Raw genomic sequence first — 23,266 nt, 5'->3', positions numbered from 1 at the left:
TATCAGAAGAACTACGAGTATATAAAAAAAAAATGAGAAGATTTCATAAAATCCATTCCATATCCTTGCTTAAGGAGTCTTATGTGTGATGTGAGCAAGAAGCTATTAAAGCATCGTGACTTATAATGAAATGTGTTTTTAATCTCTTGGAAAGTTTAATCAATTTATAGTAGTTTAAGAATTTATAATTGAAAAATTAAAAATATAATTCCATCACTTTAGCGATGATATTTAGATGAAATGAGCTGAGAATCATTTAATGTAATTGTATAACGGCTTATTGTTAAGAGATTTATGTATTGTTTGAACTTGGTCAAATATTCCTTCTTAATTTAGCAAATCCTATAAATCTTTCAGTAGAAAAAAAAAATGTTACTCATACGCCATAGTGACCAACTTTTTAAAAAAACACAAAAATAAAACTTCAAACTTGTTAACCCAGTTTTTTTCATTCTTTTCTTTTCTTATTTTTCTTTTTCGTTTCTATTTTTTTTTTTTTTTTTTCAGAACCAAATTTTGTTGGATCCTTTGAAATTGACGATTATGTGTATTTCTTCTTCCGTGAAACCGCTGTCGAATACATCAACTGCGGCAAAGCTGTATACTCGCGCATTGCACGCGTCTGCAAAAAGGACACCGGTGGCAAAAATATCCTCTCGCAAAATTGGGCAACCTATCTGAAGGCTCGACTCAATTGCAGCATATCCGGCGAATTCCCGTTCTACTTCAATGAAATTCAATCCGTTTATCAGTTGCCAACGGACAAGACCAAATTCTATGCGACATTCACCACCAGTACGAATGGTTTGATTGGGTCAGCTGTATGCAGTTTCGATATCAACGAAGTCCATGGAGCTTTCAATGGTATGTATAGTGTAGTCTCCAATGATATTGTGTATGTTTTTTGGAATTTACATAGGTACGAGTATACGAGGCCTATGTAGATGATGGACGGTTGAGTGAACGGTACATTTTCTGAGAAAATGTGTATTTTCATATTCATCCTATGGAAATTTTGTCGTTTTCGTTTCGTTCTCGTTCGTTCAGAGCTAAAAATAACCAAACATAACCAAGCAACTAGCCAACAAACTCTATCTACGAACATTTGGCAGTGGTGTCCTTTACCAGGATAAATCCATGTTATTAATAAACATACCCCAAGTATGTATATGGGGACTCAATACTTTTACTCTGTATTCGATTGTATACGAATAAATGATACAGAGAGAAAAGCATAATCGGAAAATCCATTTTGATGGATTACATTACCAGAAAACGCACGCTTCTGTTTTGTTGCAGCCAGATACAATTTTCCCATATTTCTTATTTTTCAAGGTTGCCACTTTATTGCCAAAAATGGCTGCAATAATTTTTTTTAAACGTGATTGTGACATGTCGCCATGTCGCCTTGTCACCTTGTCTCCATGTCGCTATGTCGCCTTGCCGCCATGTCGCACAGTGGGAAAAAAGTGGAAAAAACTCATTGGTATGAAAGCTGGATTTTTTTATATGTTGGAAGTTTTTCTTACAGTAATTATGTTGTAGAATCAGGATGTGAAAGCATTTCTTTCAAAAAAAATTTCTAGATATGGAAATTTGTATTCAAAGTTGAAAAATTATGAAAACTGATGTAAATATGAGTATTTTTTGAATGGTATAAAATCAATTAAATTTTGATTTTTCAAATTTTTTTTTTTTTTGCAAATATATTAAAAATAAACAGTTTGACAATATCAGTTACAAGAATACTTATAATTTTCCGGAATTTTGAGTTCCAAAAATTGTTTTAACCACTTCCTCTGTTTGCCTCTGTGGGAGGACTCATATCATATGATAGTGTTGAATCTCAGCAACATTTGGAACCAAAAATCTCATCCTAGTTCGTCCTAATAAACTTTTTAGAGCAATTTGAAGCTAAGCAAATGTAAAAAACGTATTTTCTAAAAAAGCAGATTATAACAAAAAATGAAAAGATTTTTTTAAAAACCATATTTTTTAATATGTATTTTGATCCGATGAATTCAAATCTGACGTTAGTTTGAAAATACCTACATATTAAAAAAAAAAATCGAAAAATACATAAAAAATGGACGGTTTTTAACGTTTTGTGCAATTTATTTAAAATTTCCTGTCGTTTACGATTATTAGATTCAGAGCCGTTTGCTGAATCGAAACTTAAGCATTTATGTTTTAAATAAACTATTATGTGACAGTTTACGCAGAGAGGAAAAAGTAGAGAATAGGAGCTTATGTTCAACTTAAATTATTTAAGTTTCGTTTCAGCAAATGGCCCTCAGAGCACAAAAAAACTAAAATAAAGATATGACTAAAATTAAAACCTACAAATTGTTTCTTAAATTTCTTCCCAAGTTTTAAACAATAATTAAGCTTGCTAGAAAATTTTATTTTCTGAAACTTTATTAGAAAGAGAGGGGTTAGTAAATTATGCTCATTTCTGAGTACAAATCAGTCTAACTTTTATGGTAATTAATATGGTAGATATACCATGCCAAACAACTCAAGATATCTCAGACAATAAAAAAGATATCGAAAAGATTTAAACAGGTCTTGAAAGAAGGAAATCAGTTATTATTTAAACCGTTACTAAATATGTTCCGACAATTTTACTTACGAGTAGGTATATAAAAGAATAAGGTCCGAAATAGTAAAAAAAAAAAAAAACTTTTTTTGCATTTTCTAACGGTAATATTTCAAAAACAGGAGCTGATTAATTTTTTATGACTTCGGATTCGAGTTCAGAACATTGAAAACCTTCAGAAAAGTATATTTTGGTTACTGCAAGTCACGTTGTCATCGTTAAATTTCATACAAAAGTACTAGTTTTCGACTAGTTTTTTCAACTTAAATAGCCATTTTTTACTTTAGTGTGCGGGGCAGTAGGCGGAAATTACTGCTGGTGATCTATCTTTTTATTTCTTATTATTCCTGAAAATTTCATCAAAAACGGTCCAGTAGTTTAGATTTTACGGAGTTTTTTCCACTCTCCCATACAAATTTCCCCACTGTGTGTCGCCTTGTCGTCATGTCGTCATGTCGCCATGTCGCTATATTATCGGGACTATAATTTATATTAGGTATTTGAAGTTGAAGAACTCGATATTTCGGTTTTAAGAGAAAGTGGTAACCCTACAACTCCAACCCAGACAATGCAACCTTGAGCGAAAAGCATTCTTATAATAAATATTGATAGCTTAGTGTCTGCAATGGTAAAGCAACGAAATGAGTGACGGTTGCTAGGTGCTGCATTGCTGTTGTGTAGGCTGCCCAAGTATAATGTGAGACATAATCCCCAGATCCTTGTGGGAAATTGATATAATTGTTATAGGATTATCCTTCCATTTCGACGTTGTCGTCGTTGTCGTCATCGTTGTCTTGACTATTCTTCTCTTTCTCCATACGGCTACGTGTTATTACAATAATATTATAATAATATTAAATAAACAATAAATTTATGTATGTGTATTAATTCCTTTTCCATTTGTGTCCTTATTTTCTTCTTACTCGTAGGTAAATTCAAAGAACAATCCACATCGAATTCAGCATGGCTACCAGTTTTGAATTCAAAAGTACCAGATCCAAGGCCCGGTACATGTGTCAATGATACATCAAATCTGCCGGACACAGTTCTTAATTTTATCCGATCTCATCCGCTTATGGACAAGGCCGTCAACCACGAACACAACAATCCTGTTTATTATAAAAGGGATTTGGTCTTCACTAAGCTGGTTGTTGACAAGTGAGTATGAATGTCTGATTTATGATTTTTTTTTGTATCTTTGTTTCTTCGTTCGTTTGTACAGAAAAAGGATTTGATATTATGTCCTTTTTATCCTGTCTTATACATATATTTTGGAATTCTCTTTATAAGTAAAGAAAGGACGATTATTTTTTTTTGAATTCTGATAAGTTGATATTCATATTTAACATATTTAAGTCGCCTCTCTTTCTTCAATGTCCTTTTCTGTATCCTAGGAATGGTGGTTGTGTGGTTTTTATAAGGATTATCAGTATTTTAGTTAAGTGGATACGAGTATTTACTAGGAATAAATATTTCAACTGACAAATGAAATATGTTGGTTTTTGTCAATTAATTGATGTTGGTGGTGAGTTTATTAAGGGAATATAAATGTGATGAACATTGAATAACTATTTCTGAGGAAATTTGTGTGTGTGATAAGTAGATTATTTGTAAATTGAATACTGTTGTGGGTTTTCACATTTTTTTTAATAGGAAATAGAAATTCATAGAATTTACGCTTTAACTTTAATTAATACAGAGAAATATATAATTGTTAGCAGGTATTATTTATTTCCATGTAAGTGGGGATTGTATCTACGATATTGAGTGGGTTCGTTACATGTAATGTAATGAATCTTTATTCGCTCAATCAGTACATTCAATGGCACTTTTAATGATGTTTATTGTAGCAACACTTTTAGTTATTTATAGCTTTGATTGATTTTCATTAAATTGATAAGTTTGCTTAAGGTCTGGTGCAAAGAATTTATGAGATTGGTTAAATTTTGCGTAGCAGGGTTAGATAAAATATTAAATTGTTGTAGTTTGAACTCTAAAACCAAATTTTCAAAAAATTCAATGTCACGTTTTCGAAAATTCGATTTTTCAATTTTTTTAATCCAAAATTGTATTTACTCAAAATTGTATTTTTCTCATACTGTTGGACTATACAAATGCTGTTAAAATTTTTTGTTAAAATTCAATCAGCCATTCAGGAGAATTTCCCAAATTAAAATGCGGTTTTTTTTATTTGTGAATTTCTCCCATTCTTCAATTGAATAGTTAGTTTCAAAAACGGAATAAGTCCACTTTTTTTCGAAATTGACTTTTTTAAGCAAATCTTCTAAAATGAAAAAAAAAAAACAAAAAAATATTTTGGGTGTCGACTTTAAGTCGACTTGAAAAATTTTATAAGTTTGAAGAACATAATAAATCCAGGATATCAGGCTACTGATTATGTCACTTAACTAAGACGTTCACGGGTTTAAATTGCATAAAACGTTGAAATGGTAACGGAGTTACGAATAACAGAGTTACGCGCGACAGAGTTACGGCCGTCAAAGTTACGCGAAACCGAAGTTACGAAAAACTAGAGTTACGAATTCTAAAGTTATGTTAAGCTATGACATGTGATTTTTGGGTTGGCAACAATTGCAAGGAACGATATGGAATTATGGAAACATAAATAAGAGAATATCGATACGTAGGTGCAATATTAGTTGGACAAATAAGAAGTTAATTTCAATTATGTCCCCCAAACTTACATAAGTATACTTATGTTTTTTTTTTTCTATTTCAACGTTTTTGCGATCTTCTCACAAAAACAAAACCATATATGTATATATATCTATACCTATCCAATCAAAATTTTACAAGATTAAATAACACCTATTTTCGCTTTACTCATTTAGTTCTGACCAATGATTTTAAAACTTATTGTAGAGAATCAAATTTACTATCGGAAAAATGTTTTTTTTTTTAATTGAAAAATTTCTGACAAAGATAACAAGATACTGTTCTTAAAAATTTTGGAATAAATAAGTTATTATAGATGCAACAATTTTTTTAACGAAAAAAAATCGAATCTTTTTGCTACCTTTCGAGTTTTTGTCTATAGCGCATGAAAAGCAAGCCGAGTTTGAAAATTTGTATTGAGTAACTTTTTGTAGAAAATTGTCCAAATCAATCAAAATTTAAAAAATAAAATAATCAAAAAAGTTTAAGAAAAACTCAACAAGAAAAGAGCATAAATCTAGTATTTTTTTTCTTTTTGAACTATATTATTTTCTAGATTTTTTGAGTTTTTAAATTTTTGAAGTGAAAACTTCTTAAGTAGTGATTTGAAACTAGATGAAACGAAAAAGCGACATTAAAATCAATCATATCGTCGCTATGCTGCCAAAACGCACTAAGTCAAAAAACATAGTTTTGAGTAAATCGATTTTTAAGATTATTTCTCTTGTGAAAATTCAATGTTAACTGTTATTTGTCAGATAATCACTTTAAACACAAACTCAACATTTTGACATTAGTTTCCAAAAACTTTTTTGGTTTTTGAATAACAAAACTGATAATTATGAGAACAAAAGTAGAAAAAGCCATGACTTAGTGCCTTTTACCTGTAATGATTTGCAATTATTTGTTCGTAATGAATACTTTTCTGGCATATGAAGTTAAAGGAAACAACATTATAGCACAAAAGTAAAGACAAAATCTCAATTATACCTAGTTAAATCAGAAATTTTACAACGTAGAAGAATTAAAAACAAGTAACTATTAAAAGAAGGCTTTAAAAATGGAAGCAATTTTAAATAATTTCTTCCATCTAATACATCTAGTTCTGGAAGGAAATCTTTTGTCTAACATTTTGATGGTAATGATGAAAACCAAAAATGAAAAATTTCAGGAATAACACCTTTCTTACAAATGAGGCGTTCAGAATAATAAAGGGTGAAGTCCACTTCTCTATTCATAAGTCGCATTTTTGAAGGTCTTTAAAATTAAGGGTTTTGTTCTATATAAAATAATATACAAGAAAGAAATCTGTGAAACCTTTATTTCAAAAGTTCCTTTAGTTCTTGAGAAAAGGTTTTTCAAAGTTCAAATTAATGCACAAATTTCAAATGGACTTAACCCATTATTACTCTGAACACCTCATATATCAATCAGGTCTTTCTCCTAGTTGTGCTAATTTAAGAGGTTCGGTGTACCCTGTACAGTCTTGGCCATTTTTTTACCGGCAGATAATTAGGAACAGTATTTATCCCTCTTCGAAAATTCTTAAAAACGTTCAAGTTTCGAAAATTGTGGTCAAATTCATATTAAGTTTGAAGTATTCCCGGTTCATTTTTTTCGTATCGAAAACATTTAATTTGAAGCCAGTTAAGAACGAGAATTCTAATTCATTTTTAAAAGGTTATTAAGATTCATATAGAAAATTCAAGTCGTCTTTACTCGCTGATAAACTTATAATTTGTATTAATCTATTTACATTTGACCGCTTTTTTCTTACATTTACCTCACAAGATACTTTGTAAGTCATTTTTCAAATTTAAAAATGTTGTTTTGAAGACAGGAAAAATGCACTAAGTCTCATTAATGCTTTCTCTTGCTATAAACTGGTACTGATTGAATTTTTTTTGCGTTGCAGGTAAAAAGCACTAAGTCAACTTAGTGCGTTGTGCCTGTATTAAAGTTATTTTTTCTGACTTCGTGCAAAAATATACCTCAAATAATTCATAAAGTACGCCAAATATTTCTTAGTGTGGTATTTTACTAGATCGATATCATCATTCTGAACCGTTTTGCATTTAAATCTAAAAATCCTTAAAATATGACTTAGGTCCAATTTATTCACTCTCCATTATATTTAAAGTCTCCATTAAAAATTATAAATCTGTCAAATCGCATACAAATTTTAAAATTTCCCTTTTTTAATGGCGACTTTAAATTTAATGGAGAGTGAATAAATTGGACCTTAGTGCGTTTTGGCAGCATAGCGACGATATTCAAAATTCTGAGATAACGGTGAAAAGATGTTCTTTTTTCTAGATCTTTTGATCTAGAATACATATGAATTTGATTTAACTTTAATACGCATGTTTATATTACCTTGCATTTGATATATCACACTTAAAGGTATGTACGTGCTCTAAAATTGAAAAGTTTGAAAAATACTTTAAAACACCTGTGGAAATCTGTTTCCGATGACCAGCCACCAGCGTAACACTAGTGCTCAGTTTGAAATTTCGACATGGTTGGCTTTAAAAAATTCTTACTTTTTTTGTAGGCATAGTAGAAATATGAATTTAGCGTCATATAAAAGATGAAATATTAAGCTTTCAGATGATACAAAATTTGTTATAGGTTGTCTTTTAAAAAAATGGATTTAATGGTGTTAGAAGGAAAAAAAGATTGATTTTTTTTAAATTTTTTTTTGCAATAAAGATAACTTTTTAAGGTTTCACTTCTACCACGTGTGAATTGCACAGTTGCATACATTATTTTATTTTTTTATAAAATTTGATTAAAAAATTAGTATTTGAAGCCACCGTTAGAGCAGGTGTGCATTTTGTTTTTTAATCTTAAATTTATGTTTTATTTTTATTTACATTAACAAACTTTGTGTATAAAAAGTTTTAAAAAATTAGGTACCTTAAACTTTTGAAAGAAGTAAGTTCGTGTTCGTGTCATGCAAATTTGTTGATAATAAAATTTTCCATCTACCAGAATGGTAGTTAAAACCATAAATTTAACTGAGTTTCTGAAGGTTTTCTATTCTCGTTACGATTTCTTTAAAACTTTTTGAAGAATAATAAATAAAATGATTTACTTGGAATATTTCTAACCAAATTTCTGGGTTCGTAAAAATGAATTCCAGTGTGGTAAGCCCTTTCTTCTTCACAATACAGAAAGAGAACATTATTTATAATTTTAATTAAAGAATATTTATAGAAGCATTATCGAAACATTAAATATACCAATATTTTTTTGAAACAAAAGAAATTGAAAATTGATTGATAGAGCCATTAAGTTGAATAATATATCTCTAGTAAATTGCTATGGCTCCCTCAAAAATCTTCTCAAAACAATTAATATTAAATCTCCATATAAAATATAGATATTCACTTAAAATATCTTTGACTTTGATTTCTTCTTCAATTTACTTCTCATATACAAAATAATCTTAAAAGTACATTCCAATTTTATTTAAAGTGCTTCAAGAATTACGAGTTCAATATAAAATTAAATCTTCTAATTCTCAAATAACTTTGTTATAAATGGTCTTCAAAATGTTAGAAAGTTCTTCTTACTGAATGTGTGGTTAGGTATTTACCATTCCTTTTGAATTCAAAAAGGTTTTAATCTACATACATTCAGGTTGTAAGGTTCTCTGTAATCTTAAACTCAATGAAACTTGAGAACTTAACTTGGCAAAATGAAATAAAAAGTCTATAAAAACCTAAAATTCCTTTAGAATTGGTTCGTATTGCCAACAGAATACTCTTGTCAATTACCACACACAAATTAGGATTCTCTCTCAAATAATTGAAATAGTATCTATTTATTTGAAACCTCAGCGTTATTGTGCATCCACAAAAGCTTACCTTGTTGATAGGTAGATAGATAGATATAGATAAATTACAAATGTTAAAACAGTACAATTTCACATTTGAGCAAATGCAACCAATTGAATTCTCAAATTTTATTCTATATAACATCATGTCCACCTGTCCATATACACTACACAGTACACACAAAGGATCGAATCCTTTTAGGTTTGCACTTAATTTTCTGGCACATGCCCATTGCCCATCAACCGTCACTCGAAAATCTCTCCTTCAAACTCCTGCTGCATCAGTCTCCTCCCGGCATCCACACAAACATATATAAAACAATTGAAAACGGATTCCACAGAAATTTGCCATTAATTATGCATTTATTCTCTGCATCAGAAATCTCCTGGTGACTATGCGAGAGTGGAGTGGATTTCAATATAACATAAATGTAAGGGTGGTGGTTAAAAGGGGTTGTTAGTTGTGTCGGCGCTTGGCAACACAACAAAACTTAATCAAGTAATCAAATTCATCATCAATTTCCAATTTCAATTCCAATTGATTATAATATTAATTTGCAACTTTTTGCTTTGAAAATCTTGAATGTTTTGATGATGATGGTAAAGAGTAGGTCCTTACTCGCTTATACCAAATACTGTCCGTATATATCCACAAAGCTCTACTTCCTGCTCAATAGCCAACAATTAATTTGCACACCATAATCACAATATTAACGATTAATGGCTGCACTGAGTCCTAATTAAATTAAAATTCAATTTAAATCAGAGCGAAAGAGAAGAGTATAATATTGGTAGGTACAATCGAGTGCGGTGGTTGGTATGAATTTGGTTGCCAATATACATTATTTTATATATAGATAGATACTATTGAATCCTCATACAAAATTTCGCTGAACCGATGATTCAGAAATACATTAAATAATTCTCGTAATCGCAAATTAATAACGCAGCTTATAAGAAGGTAGTTGGAGAAGGAGATGCGGTGGTCTATGTCAGATGCATTCTCGCTGCACAATGCCACAGAGTGTCTATATCTATCGAGGAGTCGATTGCAATTCTCCTTTTTTTTTTGTGTCAGGAAGGACAACGACGAGACTCAAATGAGTATTATTATGTCGCCGATGGGTGTGGGCAAGAATATCCTTTTCTCATCATATTTACAGTGAGGTGGAAACAAAATTGCTTAGTTTTTATTTACGATTTTTTCACTTAAACGGTTGCAAATAAAATCCAACTTGAGATAACAAAAAAAAAAAAAATGCACAACTGATTCGCATGAACTTACTTTTAGAGTTCAAGTTTTTTTTAATTTTTACAATTTTGTTATACCTATACAAAATTATTTAATGAATAGAAAATTTAGTTAAAATAAAAAAAAAAATTTTAAGTGACTTTGAGCTCCAAAAACAGTATGAATTTTAATTTATTTTATTTAATTTTTTTTATTTTATTTTTTTTTTTTTTTTTTATTTTATTTTATTTTTATTTTATTTTATTTTTTTTTATTTTATTTTATTTTATTTTATTTTATTTTTATTTACCTATTTTATTTTATTTTATTTTATTTTTATGTTATTTTATTTTATTTTATTTTATTTTATTTTATTTTATTTTATTTTATTTTATTTTATTTTATTTTATTTTATTTTATTTTATTTTATTTTATTTTATTTTATTTTATTTTATTTTATTTTATTTTATTTTATTTTATTTTATTTTATTTTATTTTATTTTATTTTATTTTATTTTATTTTATTCTATCTTATTTTTATTTTTAGACAAATATTTCAAAATAAATAATTTTGTGAAAAAAATTTAAATAAATTGCACGACTGGGGTCGCACGTACTTGCTCTTAGAGTTCAAGTTGCTTAAATTTTAAAGACTTTTTATATAGAAATTTGGAAAATCTAAATATAGGTATGGGAAAGAAAAAAAAAGGAAATTCGTTTTTTAAAAAAATAATATAAAATCTAAAATCAAATTGCCCCCCAAAACAAGTATGCAGTTTTGACTGATATACTAACATGCATTTTTAGAAAAAAAAATTTCAAAATCGTTAGAGCCGTTTTTTAAAAAACTAATTTTTTATAAATAATTTCTTGGAAAAAAAGTTTTAAAATAAAATTGGTATGCCATTTTGTAGAAATCACTGATCAACATCTAAACACAAAATTTCAAAAAAATTTAATTTTCAAAAAAAATTTTCAAAATTTTTTTAAAAATCCAAAAAGTATTTTTTTCAAAATTTTGCTTTTGGCTTATATTTAAATTATATAAATTCTTCATCACAAAAAGTTTCGTTGAAATAGAATAAGCACTTTCGGAGATAATCGGATTTTAAAAAAACGGTTCTATGGCAGGTACCGTTAATAATGATTTTCAAAAAAAATTTTTCATTAGAAGATAGACCTTGTCTTAAAACTTACATTTGAATTTTTTAAACAAAATCGTTGGAGCCGTTTTTGAGCAATTTCAACTTTACTAAAATCGGTATATGACAAGTACCGTTATTTTTGGTCCAAAAAAATTAATTCCAAAAACCCCTCTGGAGAGTCGCCATATAACAATACACATCAAGTTTGACATTAATCGGTCCATCCGTTTAGGCTGTAGCTCATTATACAGACAGACAGACAGACTGACAGACTGACAGACTGACAGACTGACAGACTGACAGACTGACAGACTGACAGACTGACAGACTGACAGACTGACAGACTGACAGACTGACAGACTGACAGACTGACAGACTGACAGACTGACAGACTGACAGACTGACAGACTGACAGACTGACAGACTGACAGACTGACAGACTGACAGACTGACAGACTGACAGACTGACAGACTGACAGACTGACAGACTGACAGACTGACAGACTGACAGACTGACAGACTGACAGACTGACAGACTGACAGACTGACAGACTGACAGACTGACAGACTGACAGACTGACAGACTGACAGACTGACAGACTGACAGACTGACAGACTGACAGACTGACAGACTGACAGACTGACAGACTGACAGACTGACAGACTGACAGACTGACAGACTGACAGACTGACAGACTGACAGACTGACAGACTGACAGACTGACAGACTGACAGACTGACAGACTGACAGACTGACAGACTGACAGACTGACAGACTGACAGACTGACAGACTGACAGACTGACAGACTGACAGACTGACAGACTGACAGACTGACAGACTGACAGACTGACAGACTGACAGACTGACAGACTGACAGACTGACAGACTGACAGACTGACAGACTGACAGACGGACAGACTGACAGACTGACAGACTGACAGACTGACAGACTGACAGACTGACAGACTGACAGACTGACAGACTGACAGACTGACAGACTGACAGACTGACAGACTGACAGACTGACAGACTGACAGACTGACAGACTGACAGACTGACAGACTGACAGACTGACAGACAGACAGACAGACGGACTTCCGGGACCCACTTTTTTGGCATTCTCTACCATCGTAATGTTATGGAAAAATGTTATCTCAACTTTTTTTTTGTACGAATACATAACTTGATATATAGTACCTATATCGCAAGTAAAAATTAAAGGCAGTTTAAATTCCATTTTATTGTAGTTATACTTTTATAAAGGTTCTCGAATCTGGAGTCAGACTAATTCCTTCACAAAACATTTTTGAGTCATTTCAGTTAGAAAATAAAATATATGCTGTTTTTTTAACCTTGTCTTGCAGTTATGTGTTAGCGTGTTTTAATAAAATTTGTATCGGTTTCTAAGATAAAAAAATTTCTGCTTTTAAAATCGTTTTTATTATGTCTTTTTTTCTTCGAGAAATCTTCGATAAGCCTTATTTTTCTATTAAAGAATTAAAACATAACTTAACTAAAAAGTATTAAAAAGATTTCTTGAAATCACACGCTTTTCATGAAAAACTGTCAATATTTTTCAATGACAACTTATAATAAATTTTATATCATCTGAAAGATTTTTCAAGCTTTCAATATTCACCAATCAATCATGTTTGTATGACAAATAGAAAAGAGCTGGAATTTTTTGAATGCATTGAAAAAAAATATTTTTTTTTCATCTTGATTTGATCCATTTTTTTATTTGAAAACTTGTAATTCATTTTATGTCATTGAAAAGCTTATCATTTCACCTTCAAAAATATGCTTCAACCATATTTGTATGACCCCTACAAAAAAAGTTACAATTTTTTAAAGACAATCATGTCAAAATTAAAACTTAAATTAATTTTTTTTTTTTTTAATTTAAGTTTTTTTTTCGCTCAGCACTGTAACCGATATCACTTCTGGTGCAATATTTGAATTGGTATATTCGTATGGTAACCATCGAAGAACGACAGACAATATACAGTATATAGTCGAGTCGCTTTGGAAATATACTCTTATAAAATATTAAATTATTTAATCCTGTCGAGCGTAATCCTTGCTTTTTTATTTTCATATAAATACCAATCCTTATATATACGTTTGGCTACCCAAGGATTTATTTTTAAATTTAATTCGCAATTGTTTGGGAATTTATTATTTATATTCTTTTTTTTATATTTTTTTTCGAGAAGTATATTGTGATTTTTTTTTTATTATTATTTTATTTGTTGCTGGTATCAATTTCGTCTCCTGGGAGAAATTTTAATCCATTTTGGTCTCCACTCAGCCATGACTACATATTGAAATTATTATATTTCAATGACACTCACAAGCCTACTCTACTCTACCACATCATGTGGAAGGATATTTTGTATATATCAATTCTTTTTCCTTATTTTTTTTAATATATTCCAATTGTTGCAAAAAAATATAGGTATATACATTATATCCTGAGAATTAAAAAAAAAATAAAAATACATTTAACCAACGCGTTTAGCTCCCAGGATACTTATTAATTATCCTTGAGCATTTATGTATTGTATATACAAAACAGATAGGTATCCATAGAAACATACCCACATGACACTTGTAATTTATTTTTAGTAACTTTATTTTTCGTTTGTTCTTATTTTTTTTTTGGTAAACTGTTGGAAAAAAAATGATTGTTCTTTGGGGAAGTGAAAGGACTTAATGGAATGAATAGACAACCAGCAACATACCAACCACAAAATAACCACATAGAGCCATAAATAAAAAAGCATCTCTAAATGAAAAAAAAAACACTTTTCCGGTTATATTTTTTTCGTTTTTGCATTTTGAAGAGTTGCGCGTTTTTTTTTTTGGTATATCATCTCTAAGGTACAAGAGAGGGAGAGTATTAATTTTGAAAACAGCATGAATTTTTGGAGCTAGATAGAAAAGTGTATGTATTTTTCAGGGGTTATGAAGTCGATTCCCATGGTGAATGCCTAGCGTAACAAAAACATTCATCAAACAAGGATAACACCCAAAAATATAGTGAAACAGTAAATATGTTGAGGAATAGATGGAGTTTAAGGGATTGATAGAGAAAATATTATTTTCTATTTTGGGAAAATAAATTAGAGTGCAGTATGGAAACAGAAAAAAATTCTAGTAAAGTGATAAGAAAAGGAGGAGGAAGTAACTTAGATACAGTTTTTTTTTTTTTACTAGGTATATGTATAGCCTTAAGCTGATAGTATTTTAATAGCAGTTGACTCTATCATTGTCTTTGGGTTGTTCCCTCTCTCGGTTGGCAAGTTTTTTTCAAGTTGAGGTTTATTTTATTTAGGATTAACCACAGTGGAAAGATGTCTGACTGAGTATTAGCCTAAAAAAAAACCAAGGCTTCCATGACTTTCAGGTACCTCTTGAAGGTTAAAAGAGTCCATCTAGTGTAGTTCACTTCTTTAAATTGGGTTTTAAACCACCAGTGCCAATAATTTTTGAGAAAAAAAAACTATTAGCAACATTTTAGTGAAAATATTTGAATCGTTTATTTCAGAAACAGCATAAGTCCATGAGCACTAACTTTTCAGGAGCAACAAAAAACTGTTTTTTATGTTAAAACTCCACAACACTTTAAATTTAGAGTATGCCGAGTTATAATCTAGCTAAAGACGCATTTAAAAACCTTAAAAATATTAACTTTTTTTCAAGTCTTAGCGGGTTTTTAAGCCTTTAAAGTCGCTAGACTTATGCGGTTTCTGCTCAAAACGAATTTTTTTTGGTAAAACTTTTGTTTTTATTTAGCTATAGCTTTCGAACCCAGCTTTCGATTTTTATAAATAAAATAGCAGTAGATAGAGTAAATCCTTACCTTTTTATAAATGTATAACTTAAAGGCTCGCGTGTCATGATGTTTGCCAAAATAATTTAAAACTGGTAAAATGTCATGTATTTAACAGTCAAAAATGTTATCACCGGGTGAAATCTTTCCATACATTCCTTTCAGTTTTCGTATTATACTTAATTTTTTTCCAGAAGATGAATAACTATAGGTATATAAATGAGAAGGATTGGGGACAAAATCCCGAAAATCGAAATCCCGAAAACCCAAAATCCCGAAAACCCCAAATCCCGAAAACCCAAAATCCCGAAAACCCAAAATCCTGAAAACCCAGAATCCCGAAAACCCAAAATTCTGAAAACCCAAAATCTCGAAAACCCAGAATCCCGAAAACCCAGAATCCCGAAAACCCAAAATCCCGAATGGGATCCCGAAAAATTATATAAAATGAAAAATTTGCGCAAATTTTTCATTTTACATAATTTTTCGGGATTTCGGTTTCGAAAACAATACCAAGTGTGAAATTAAGGTGTTATTACGTAAAAAAACAATATAAGTTTATGATTCCGTTAATATCTCTTTTTTACATAATTTCAAGTTCTTATTGTGATTTCAGCAGTGTTTTGTAATGATTGAGTTAAGTTGAAAAATCGTTGAACTCAAATCAAAAGAATTATGAGTTTTAATATTTAACTTATAATAATTGTATGTTTAAATTGTTTTTAATTGGTTTTAATTTTATGTTTCAGTTAAAATTTCAGTGAAACACAATTTTGAAGAGTTTTTTATTTTTTCTGTTTTTTTTTCGGGATTTTGGCCTTTCTGGATTTTGGGTTTTCGGGATTTTGGTTTTTCGGGACTCTGGGTTTTCGGGATTTTGGGTTTTCGGGATTCTGGGTTTTCGGGAGTTTGGGTTTTCAGGATCTTGGGTTTTCGGGATTTTGGGTTTTCGGGATTTAGGGTTTTCGGGATTTAGGGTTTTCTGGATTTTGGTCTTTCTGGATTTTGGATTTCGGGATTCTGTCCGTCTCCCAAATGAGACATTTCAAAAAAAAAAAATTTTTTGGGAAAAATGGACTTATGCTGTTTCTGAAATAAACAATTCATTTAGAATAAATGGTATATGAAAATGGAAAAATAAATTGCCCCCAAACAAATTGGGCGGAAAAGTGGGATGGGTGTCAAAAATCGTGTTTTTTTTACAATTTATGTCAAAAATAGACCTCCTATCGAAATAAGTTGAATTTGAAAGTTGTAGATAGTAAAAATGTCTAAAACTTTTTTTTATATAACCTTGAAAATATTGAAGAAAAAGCAAAAATACGATTTTTTATTTTTTTTTATTTTTATCTCTTACAAATATGGTAGGATTTTAACAAAACCTGGTTAAAAATTACTTTGTTATGTTTTTACCTATTTTAAATGATTTTTGAGCAAAAAGTAAATTTTTGGCGAATTTAGTTTTTAAAAAATAGCCTATTTTTCATTACAAATGTTACCGAATAAACTTTTGATTTTTAAAAAGTTTGAAATGCAGTTATTTAGATTTGTATTTATGTAGAAAAACTATAATTTTGTTTTAGAAAATATTGAGAAAAAATTTAAAAAAAAAGACCGATTTTTCCGTAAACGATAGTAATGTTGGCGAGAAATATTTTTCCATAGAAACAAAATTTTACTTTTCTAATGGCCTTTGATTTTATAAATTTGAATCTAGCATTAAAATGGCTCTAAAAAGCAAACTTTTTGAGATATCGAATTTTGAACTTCCAAAAACACTATTTTTGTCAACAATCTAGACAGCCAAAGATATTTTTTGATATTGGTTTATTAGAAAATTTCAAATTTCTAAGACCAGTTATAATAAACTATAAAGAATTATTTCTTTTCTATAAAAAAATTTAGGAAAAAAAATTTTTTCATAAAAATAAAAAAATTGTTAATAAAAAAAAATTACTTTTGTATGCCCCATATAATAAATTAATTTGATTGCTGTAGAAAAAATTCATGATTTTTGTAAAATTAATAAGTATACCTATTATATTTATTATTTATAATATACTTATTAATTTTACAAAAATATAATTTTCTAAGTGCCAAAAATTCGCTTACCTATAGGTGACCAAATACATAATTATTTAATTTTCTTTCTTTTCCTTACATTCCGAAGCCGATATCTTTTAACCACAGTCTCGAAACAAGTTTTGGTTTACAGATATGAGCTCACAGTGAATAGGCCTATGCATTCCGGTAAAAAAATATCAAATTTATTTTTTTTCAGATTTTTGAGAAAAAATCAAGGTTAACCCCTTGCCACAAAAAATTCCATTTTAAAAAATTTCCTCCAAATCCATCGAAAGAGACATCAAATGAAAGGTCTCTTTAAGCTCTATTCATAACTAAAAACTAAAAATTTCTTCAAGGTCTGTTTCCTGAGATATTTCCAACCAAACATTTTTTCTTTCTTGATTTTTCTCAACACCTTACTAAAACAAGATTGAAGTTATACTATATAATGTATATACTATACTATTAATAATTCAATCAATCAAATCGTATAATACCTTCCTACCAAGATTTTAAACTGTCAACAATTTATAAAAAATTTTCTGCGTATCATTATATTTTATTTTATTAAATCTTAACTCAAAATTATTCATAATTTTACTATCATAAAATATCGAACAATTTTTTCCTTTTTTTCTTTTCCAGAATCGATCAAGAAAACACTGTCTACTATGTAGGTACAAATCTTGGTCGCATCTATAAAATCGTACAATATTATCGCAATGGTGAATCTCTATCCAAATTGTTGGATATCTTTGAAATTGCCTTAAACGAGGCCATTCAAGTAATGGAAATCAGTCAGACACGTAAGTCACTTTATGTGGCCACAGATTATCGTATCAAACAAATCGATTTGGCAATGTGCAATCGACGCTATGACAGTTGTTTCCGTTGTGTTCGAGATCCTTATTGTGGTTGGGATAGAGATGCAAAAGTCTGTAGTCCTTACAAAATGGGATTATTACAGGTAAGATGAAAATGACTTCTTCACATTTCTATTTCTACCTATATTTATTGTTATGGTAATTCATACTCACACACACACACATTTATTTCTATATTTGCATGACCAAAAAAAAAAGGATGTTGGTAACCGCACCAATGACATTTGTGATTCAAGCGTGCTAAAGAAGAAAATTGTCGTCACCTATGGACAAAGTGTGCATTTGGGTTGTTTTGTTAAAATACCAGAAGTTTTGAAAAATGAACAAGTTACTTGGTATCATCATTCCAAGGATAAAGGACGGTAAGTAAAACGACTGCCAATCTTCATTCAACAAATTACTTTGAAAGAAATTTGAATTTAGAAAATTTTAATTAATTAAAAAAACATTTTAATTTTATTTTTCGTTACAGTTATGAAATTAAATACAGTCCAACAAAGTATATTGAAACCACCGAACGTGGCTTGGTTGTTGTATCCGTCAACGAAGCTGATGGCGGACGATATGACTGCCATCTGGGTGGATCACTTTTATGCAGTTACAATATAACCGTCGACGCTCACAGGTAAGTTGGATTAAGTAATAATATTTCATATCCTCAAAACCCACAAAGGACTTAGCCATTTTTATAAATTCAAAACTTTTTTTTGGTGAATTTCACCGATCTGACAAATTGTAATTTCTAAATTGAAACAGGACATCCTGCATCTAGTTTCCTGGTGAAATTCACCTTCACTTTCATTTTGAAAGAGGAAATTTTTTGAATTATTAATGACACTGAAAGTGACGGTGTCTCTTTCTAAGTAATTATTCAAAAAGTGGTTTCGTTTATTCTCGTACTTCCTTTTTCATTCTTCCTTGAATTAGACTTCCCAACAGCAATTTATAAATACCTACCTTTCCTCTCTCCAAGGATAATAATTTAATCCCATTTCTGGGTTTTCTCAATTTCTGGTGTCATTTCAATTGAGTGACGTGCTTTTAAATGTTATTTTTTATTATTTATTTAATTGAGTAGAATATTATAAACTCATTTCTCACTCAATGTACCTATTTGGTTTATCTTTTTTATTTTAACTAATTTTTTTATTTGATATTTTTTAGATGCACACCGCCAAATAAAAGTAACGATTATCAAAAGATCTATGCAGATTGGTGTCATGAATTTGAAAAATACAAATCAGCTATGAAGTCGTGGGAAAAAACGCAAGCGGTAAGTAAATTTATTTTAAGTTGAACTTTAGGTGCTTGAACACATATGTACATAAATTAGAAAGAATATTAGATTTTCAAACTTTGGAGACAATTATATTGTAATTAAGGACAATTAAAGGTTTTCCGTTAAAGTTCAATATGAGGGTGGTCTTTTTCATCATAATGGCAAATTTGTTTTCGAGTTGACATTAAAGGACTTGTGCTGTTTTTAATATTCAAAGTAAAGTTGGTGGCCAGTAGTTTTGGTAAAGTTTTTTTTTTTTAGAATATTGAATTTAGTTTGGAGGAGGCATAGATAATTGCTTTTTAATATTTGTTATAGGAGCGAAATACATTCACACATGACAAAGGTAGAGCGAATTTTCTTTTAATATAAAATATGAATGCGATATAAAATTTTCCTCACACTTCACACCATAATTTCAATTTTGCATAATTTGAGTACAAGAATAGAGTCGTTTTACATGGCAGCGATGAGAATATGACATCTGCCGCTTTGAATTCTAAGGATCTCATTTAAACTTAAACAAGTCTTGTTTTTGTCAAAATACTTTCATCCGCCTTTGTCCAAGTTTATGCCTCTGCACCATTTAGCAGGACTGGAATGATAAGAGTCTTGACGGCTTTGCCGGTCAATTGCCTTCTAAAACCAAAGTTTGATTTCAGCACTGGTGTTGTTGTCTGTATTTTTACAAAAATTCTTTGTGATACGAGAAATTAAATTAAAGCCACAAAAATTGAATAATTTTTCTTTTAGAAATTTGTACATAGAGATCCCGTTTAGAAAGAAAATCACAAATTTATACTGTCGCTCAAAAGTATGCAATATTTTTTAAATATTTGTGTTTATTATCAAAATTGTTTAGGTATATTAAATATTATATAAATATTAGACTGATTCAAAAAATTTTTTTTTTTTCAAAGCATTGTTGAAAATATTGTTGGAAATGACAATAAAAAATACTGTAAAAGTTTCAGCCCTTAATGTTAACATTTAGTACCGCCGCATCGCAAATTTCTATTTCCCATACGATTTGTATGGGAAAAATTGTGTATTTGTGTTTAGATTTTTTTATCTTTATAATGGTTCATCAAAAAGGCTAGATTTAATCATTTTCTTGTATAAAATTGAACGCTCTACAAAATTGCATTTATAAAATTTAAAAAAACCGGTCGCGAAAAATTAATTAAAATAATTTTTAGTTGAAAAAATGAATAATTCAAATTTATTGGAGAAATCTAATATGATAGTATTAGGGTTTTGAGAGTTATATAAAAGGATCTGTGAAACCAAAACACAACATAGAATACAAATATTCGAAAATTTTGCCAAATTTTTTGAAAAACCTAATAACACTGGTCTGCAAGGAAATCCTCCTTTAAATAAAACTATACTTTTCTAAAGGATTTTTGTATGCTGATTCCGAATCCGAAGTCAGAATTGATCTAGCACGTCACGTTTTTTAGATATTCCCGTAAAAAAATCTCAAAACCCCATTTTTTTTGCTGTTTTCGAAGAAATATTTTGGCATAATGTAATATTTTTCAATTAAAATTGTTACGGTTTATAAAAGAACTTATTTTTTTCTTTCAAATTCAGTTTCAATCTTCTCAATATCTCTTTTCTTCTCCGAGATATCTTAATTTAAGTAAGTTTAGTAGGTTTGGCATATCTTATCATAAAAAAAGCTTATCTCTAAAAATTAATATATCTTTCTCCCTAGAACAAAAATATACTTTTTTAATAGACTTTAGTGTGCTGATTTTGAATCCGAACTCAAAAAATTTCGGTCAGCTCTGGTTTGTGAGATATAGTAGTTTTTATTGAGATTTTCTAATAAAAAACTTGATTTTGTGATACTTTAATGAGAATATCTTAAAATCCTCACGTGATAGAATTTTTTTGACTTCGGATTCTAACTCAACACATCAAAAACTATAAGAAAAGTATACTTTTGTTTCTAGGAGAAACAAATCTGAAGCTTTATAAGGCAGTTTATCGAATGGTTTATTACAAATAAGATATTTCTAAATAGATAAATAGTATATAAAATTACAAAACACGTAAAAGTTTTGTTTAATGTATTTTATTATGGTTTTCTTTATATATTTGATTTTTTAAATATAATGGGCATTGATATTTTACATTTTCCTTAATTAAGGTGTTTTTGTTCATGTTGGATTTACTAATAAGTAAAGGATTTCGATATTTCTGCTTTTTTTATAAATCAGTAATTTTTAAACATGAGTAAACATTAATGTAAAAGGACATATTTGGTGTCCTATATTTTTTTTATCGTCATTTCCAACAATATTTTCAACAATGCTTTGAACAAAAAAAAAAAATTTTTACTTGCTCTATAGGGCAAGTATTGGTTTCGTGTAGAAAAAAAAATCGAGGTTTTAATCAAAACCAACATTACGATGATGGAGAAGATCAAAAAAGTGGTTTTCGTCATGCCGTCCGTCGGTCTGTGCGTCTGTGCGTGTGTTCGTCTGTGCGTCCATCTGTACATCGAGCTAGGGCCTAAACGGATGGATGGATTTGCTTTAAACTTCGTACAGATGATTTTTACGTAATTCCCTAGACCCGTTTTTTTTATTTTTTTAATATCTCCATTTTAACGCATACCTCCCATATAACGTTTTCGAGGTATTGCAAATTTCTCGAAAACGGCTCTAACGATTTTGATCAAATTTGGTGTGCGCAATACTCTTATTGATTCCAACAAAACTGCGTTTTTAGTTTTTCTCAAAAAATGCGGAGAATGGAAATATAGCGTTGCCGTTTTTCGAAAATTGACATATTTTTTAAGTTCATATATTTTATCAAAGCATTAGTTATTTTATTTAAAATTTACAGAGATCATTAGGTATAAAATGTTAAAAAAAAATATTTTTAAAAACATTTTTGAAAAAAAAAAAATTTTTAATTTAATTTTTAAACTTTTGATTTTTTTTTTTTTTTTTTGATTTTTTTTTTTCTACAAAATCTTAAATTTCCAATAGATATTTAAGATAAAGATACTGTGAACTACAAGAGCAAGTACGTGCGACCCAGTCGTGCATTTTATTTTTTGAATCAGTCTAATACATATATATTGAACCTCAAATGCATTTTTAATTATTTTTGTTTTTTTTTTTTAAGTTATTTTTCACATTGCTATAAATTCTAAACGGTTGTGTATCATTTTCCTACTAACATAAAATAATAGATAATGCAAGAAATATAAACTCAGCTATAGTTTAAGTGAACTTTTTTTCGCCAAACACTTCTCTATTTAAGATAAGGACAAAACGCGTTTTTTGTGAGTAAATTCTGAGATTTTTCGATTCAAATTCAAATTATTCCTATATCATTTTTCTTATGTTTTCTTTTAAGTCCTTGAAAGTTTTAACCATCACGGGCAATTTGCTATTTTTCCTTTAGTTGTGTTCTTCCCTGTTTCAAAAAATACGTAAAATACATATCTACATCTCAGGATTAATAAAAATAAAATGCACGACTGGGTCGCACGAAAATATAGAAATTCGGGAAATGTAGGTAGGTACTATGTATATCTATTATATATAGGTGCAAAAAAAAAACATACAATTCGTTTTTTTTTTTTTTAAATAAAACAAAATCTGAATTCAAATTGCCCTCCGAAACAAGTATGCAGTTTTGACAAAATCCAAAAATTATTTTTTTTTCGAAATTTTATTTTTGGC

The 23,266-nt window shown here is 29.4% G+C and overlaps 1 protein-coding gene across 2 annotated transcripts in view; it reads left to right on the top strand.

Annotated features, from left to right (window-relative positions):
• LOC129907274 (semaphorin-2A) overlaps positions 1 to 23,266 on the top strand; it is a 293,539-nt gene that overhangs the window by 269,205 nt on the left and 1,068 nt on the right. For both annotated transcript variants that reach the window (XM_055983391.1, XM_055983393.1), the window contains 6 exons: positions 508 to 864; positions 3,529 to 3,757; positions 18,042 to 18,363; positions 18,479 to 18,642; positions 18,753 to 18,905; positions 19,445 to 19,553. In XM_055983391.1, coding sequence (XP_055839366.1) covers positions 508 to 864; positions 3,529 to 3,757; positions 18,042 to 18,363; positions 18,479 to 18,642; positions 18,753 to 18,905; positions 19,445 to 19,553 — 1,334 coding nt within the window. The remainder of the gene's footprint in view (positions 1 to 507; positions 865 to 3,528; positions 3,758 to 18,041; positions 18,364 to 18,478; positions 18,643 to 18,752; positions 18,906 to 19,444; positions 19,554 to 23,266) is intronic.

Source organism: Episyrphus balteatus, chromosome 1 (assembly GCF_945859705.1).
Source record: "Episyrphus balteatus chromosome 1, idEpiBalt1.1, whole genome shotgun sequence".
NCBI lineage: Eukaryota > Metazoa > Arthropoda > Insecta > Diptera > Syrphidae > Episyrphus > Episyrphus balteatus.
The sequence above is the reverse complement of the archived record's forward strand: the minus strand, read 5'-3'. Positions and strand labels throughout refer to the sequence as shown.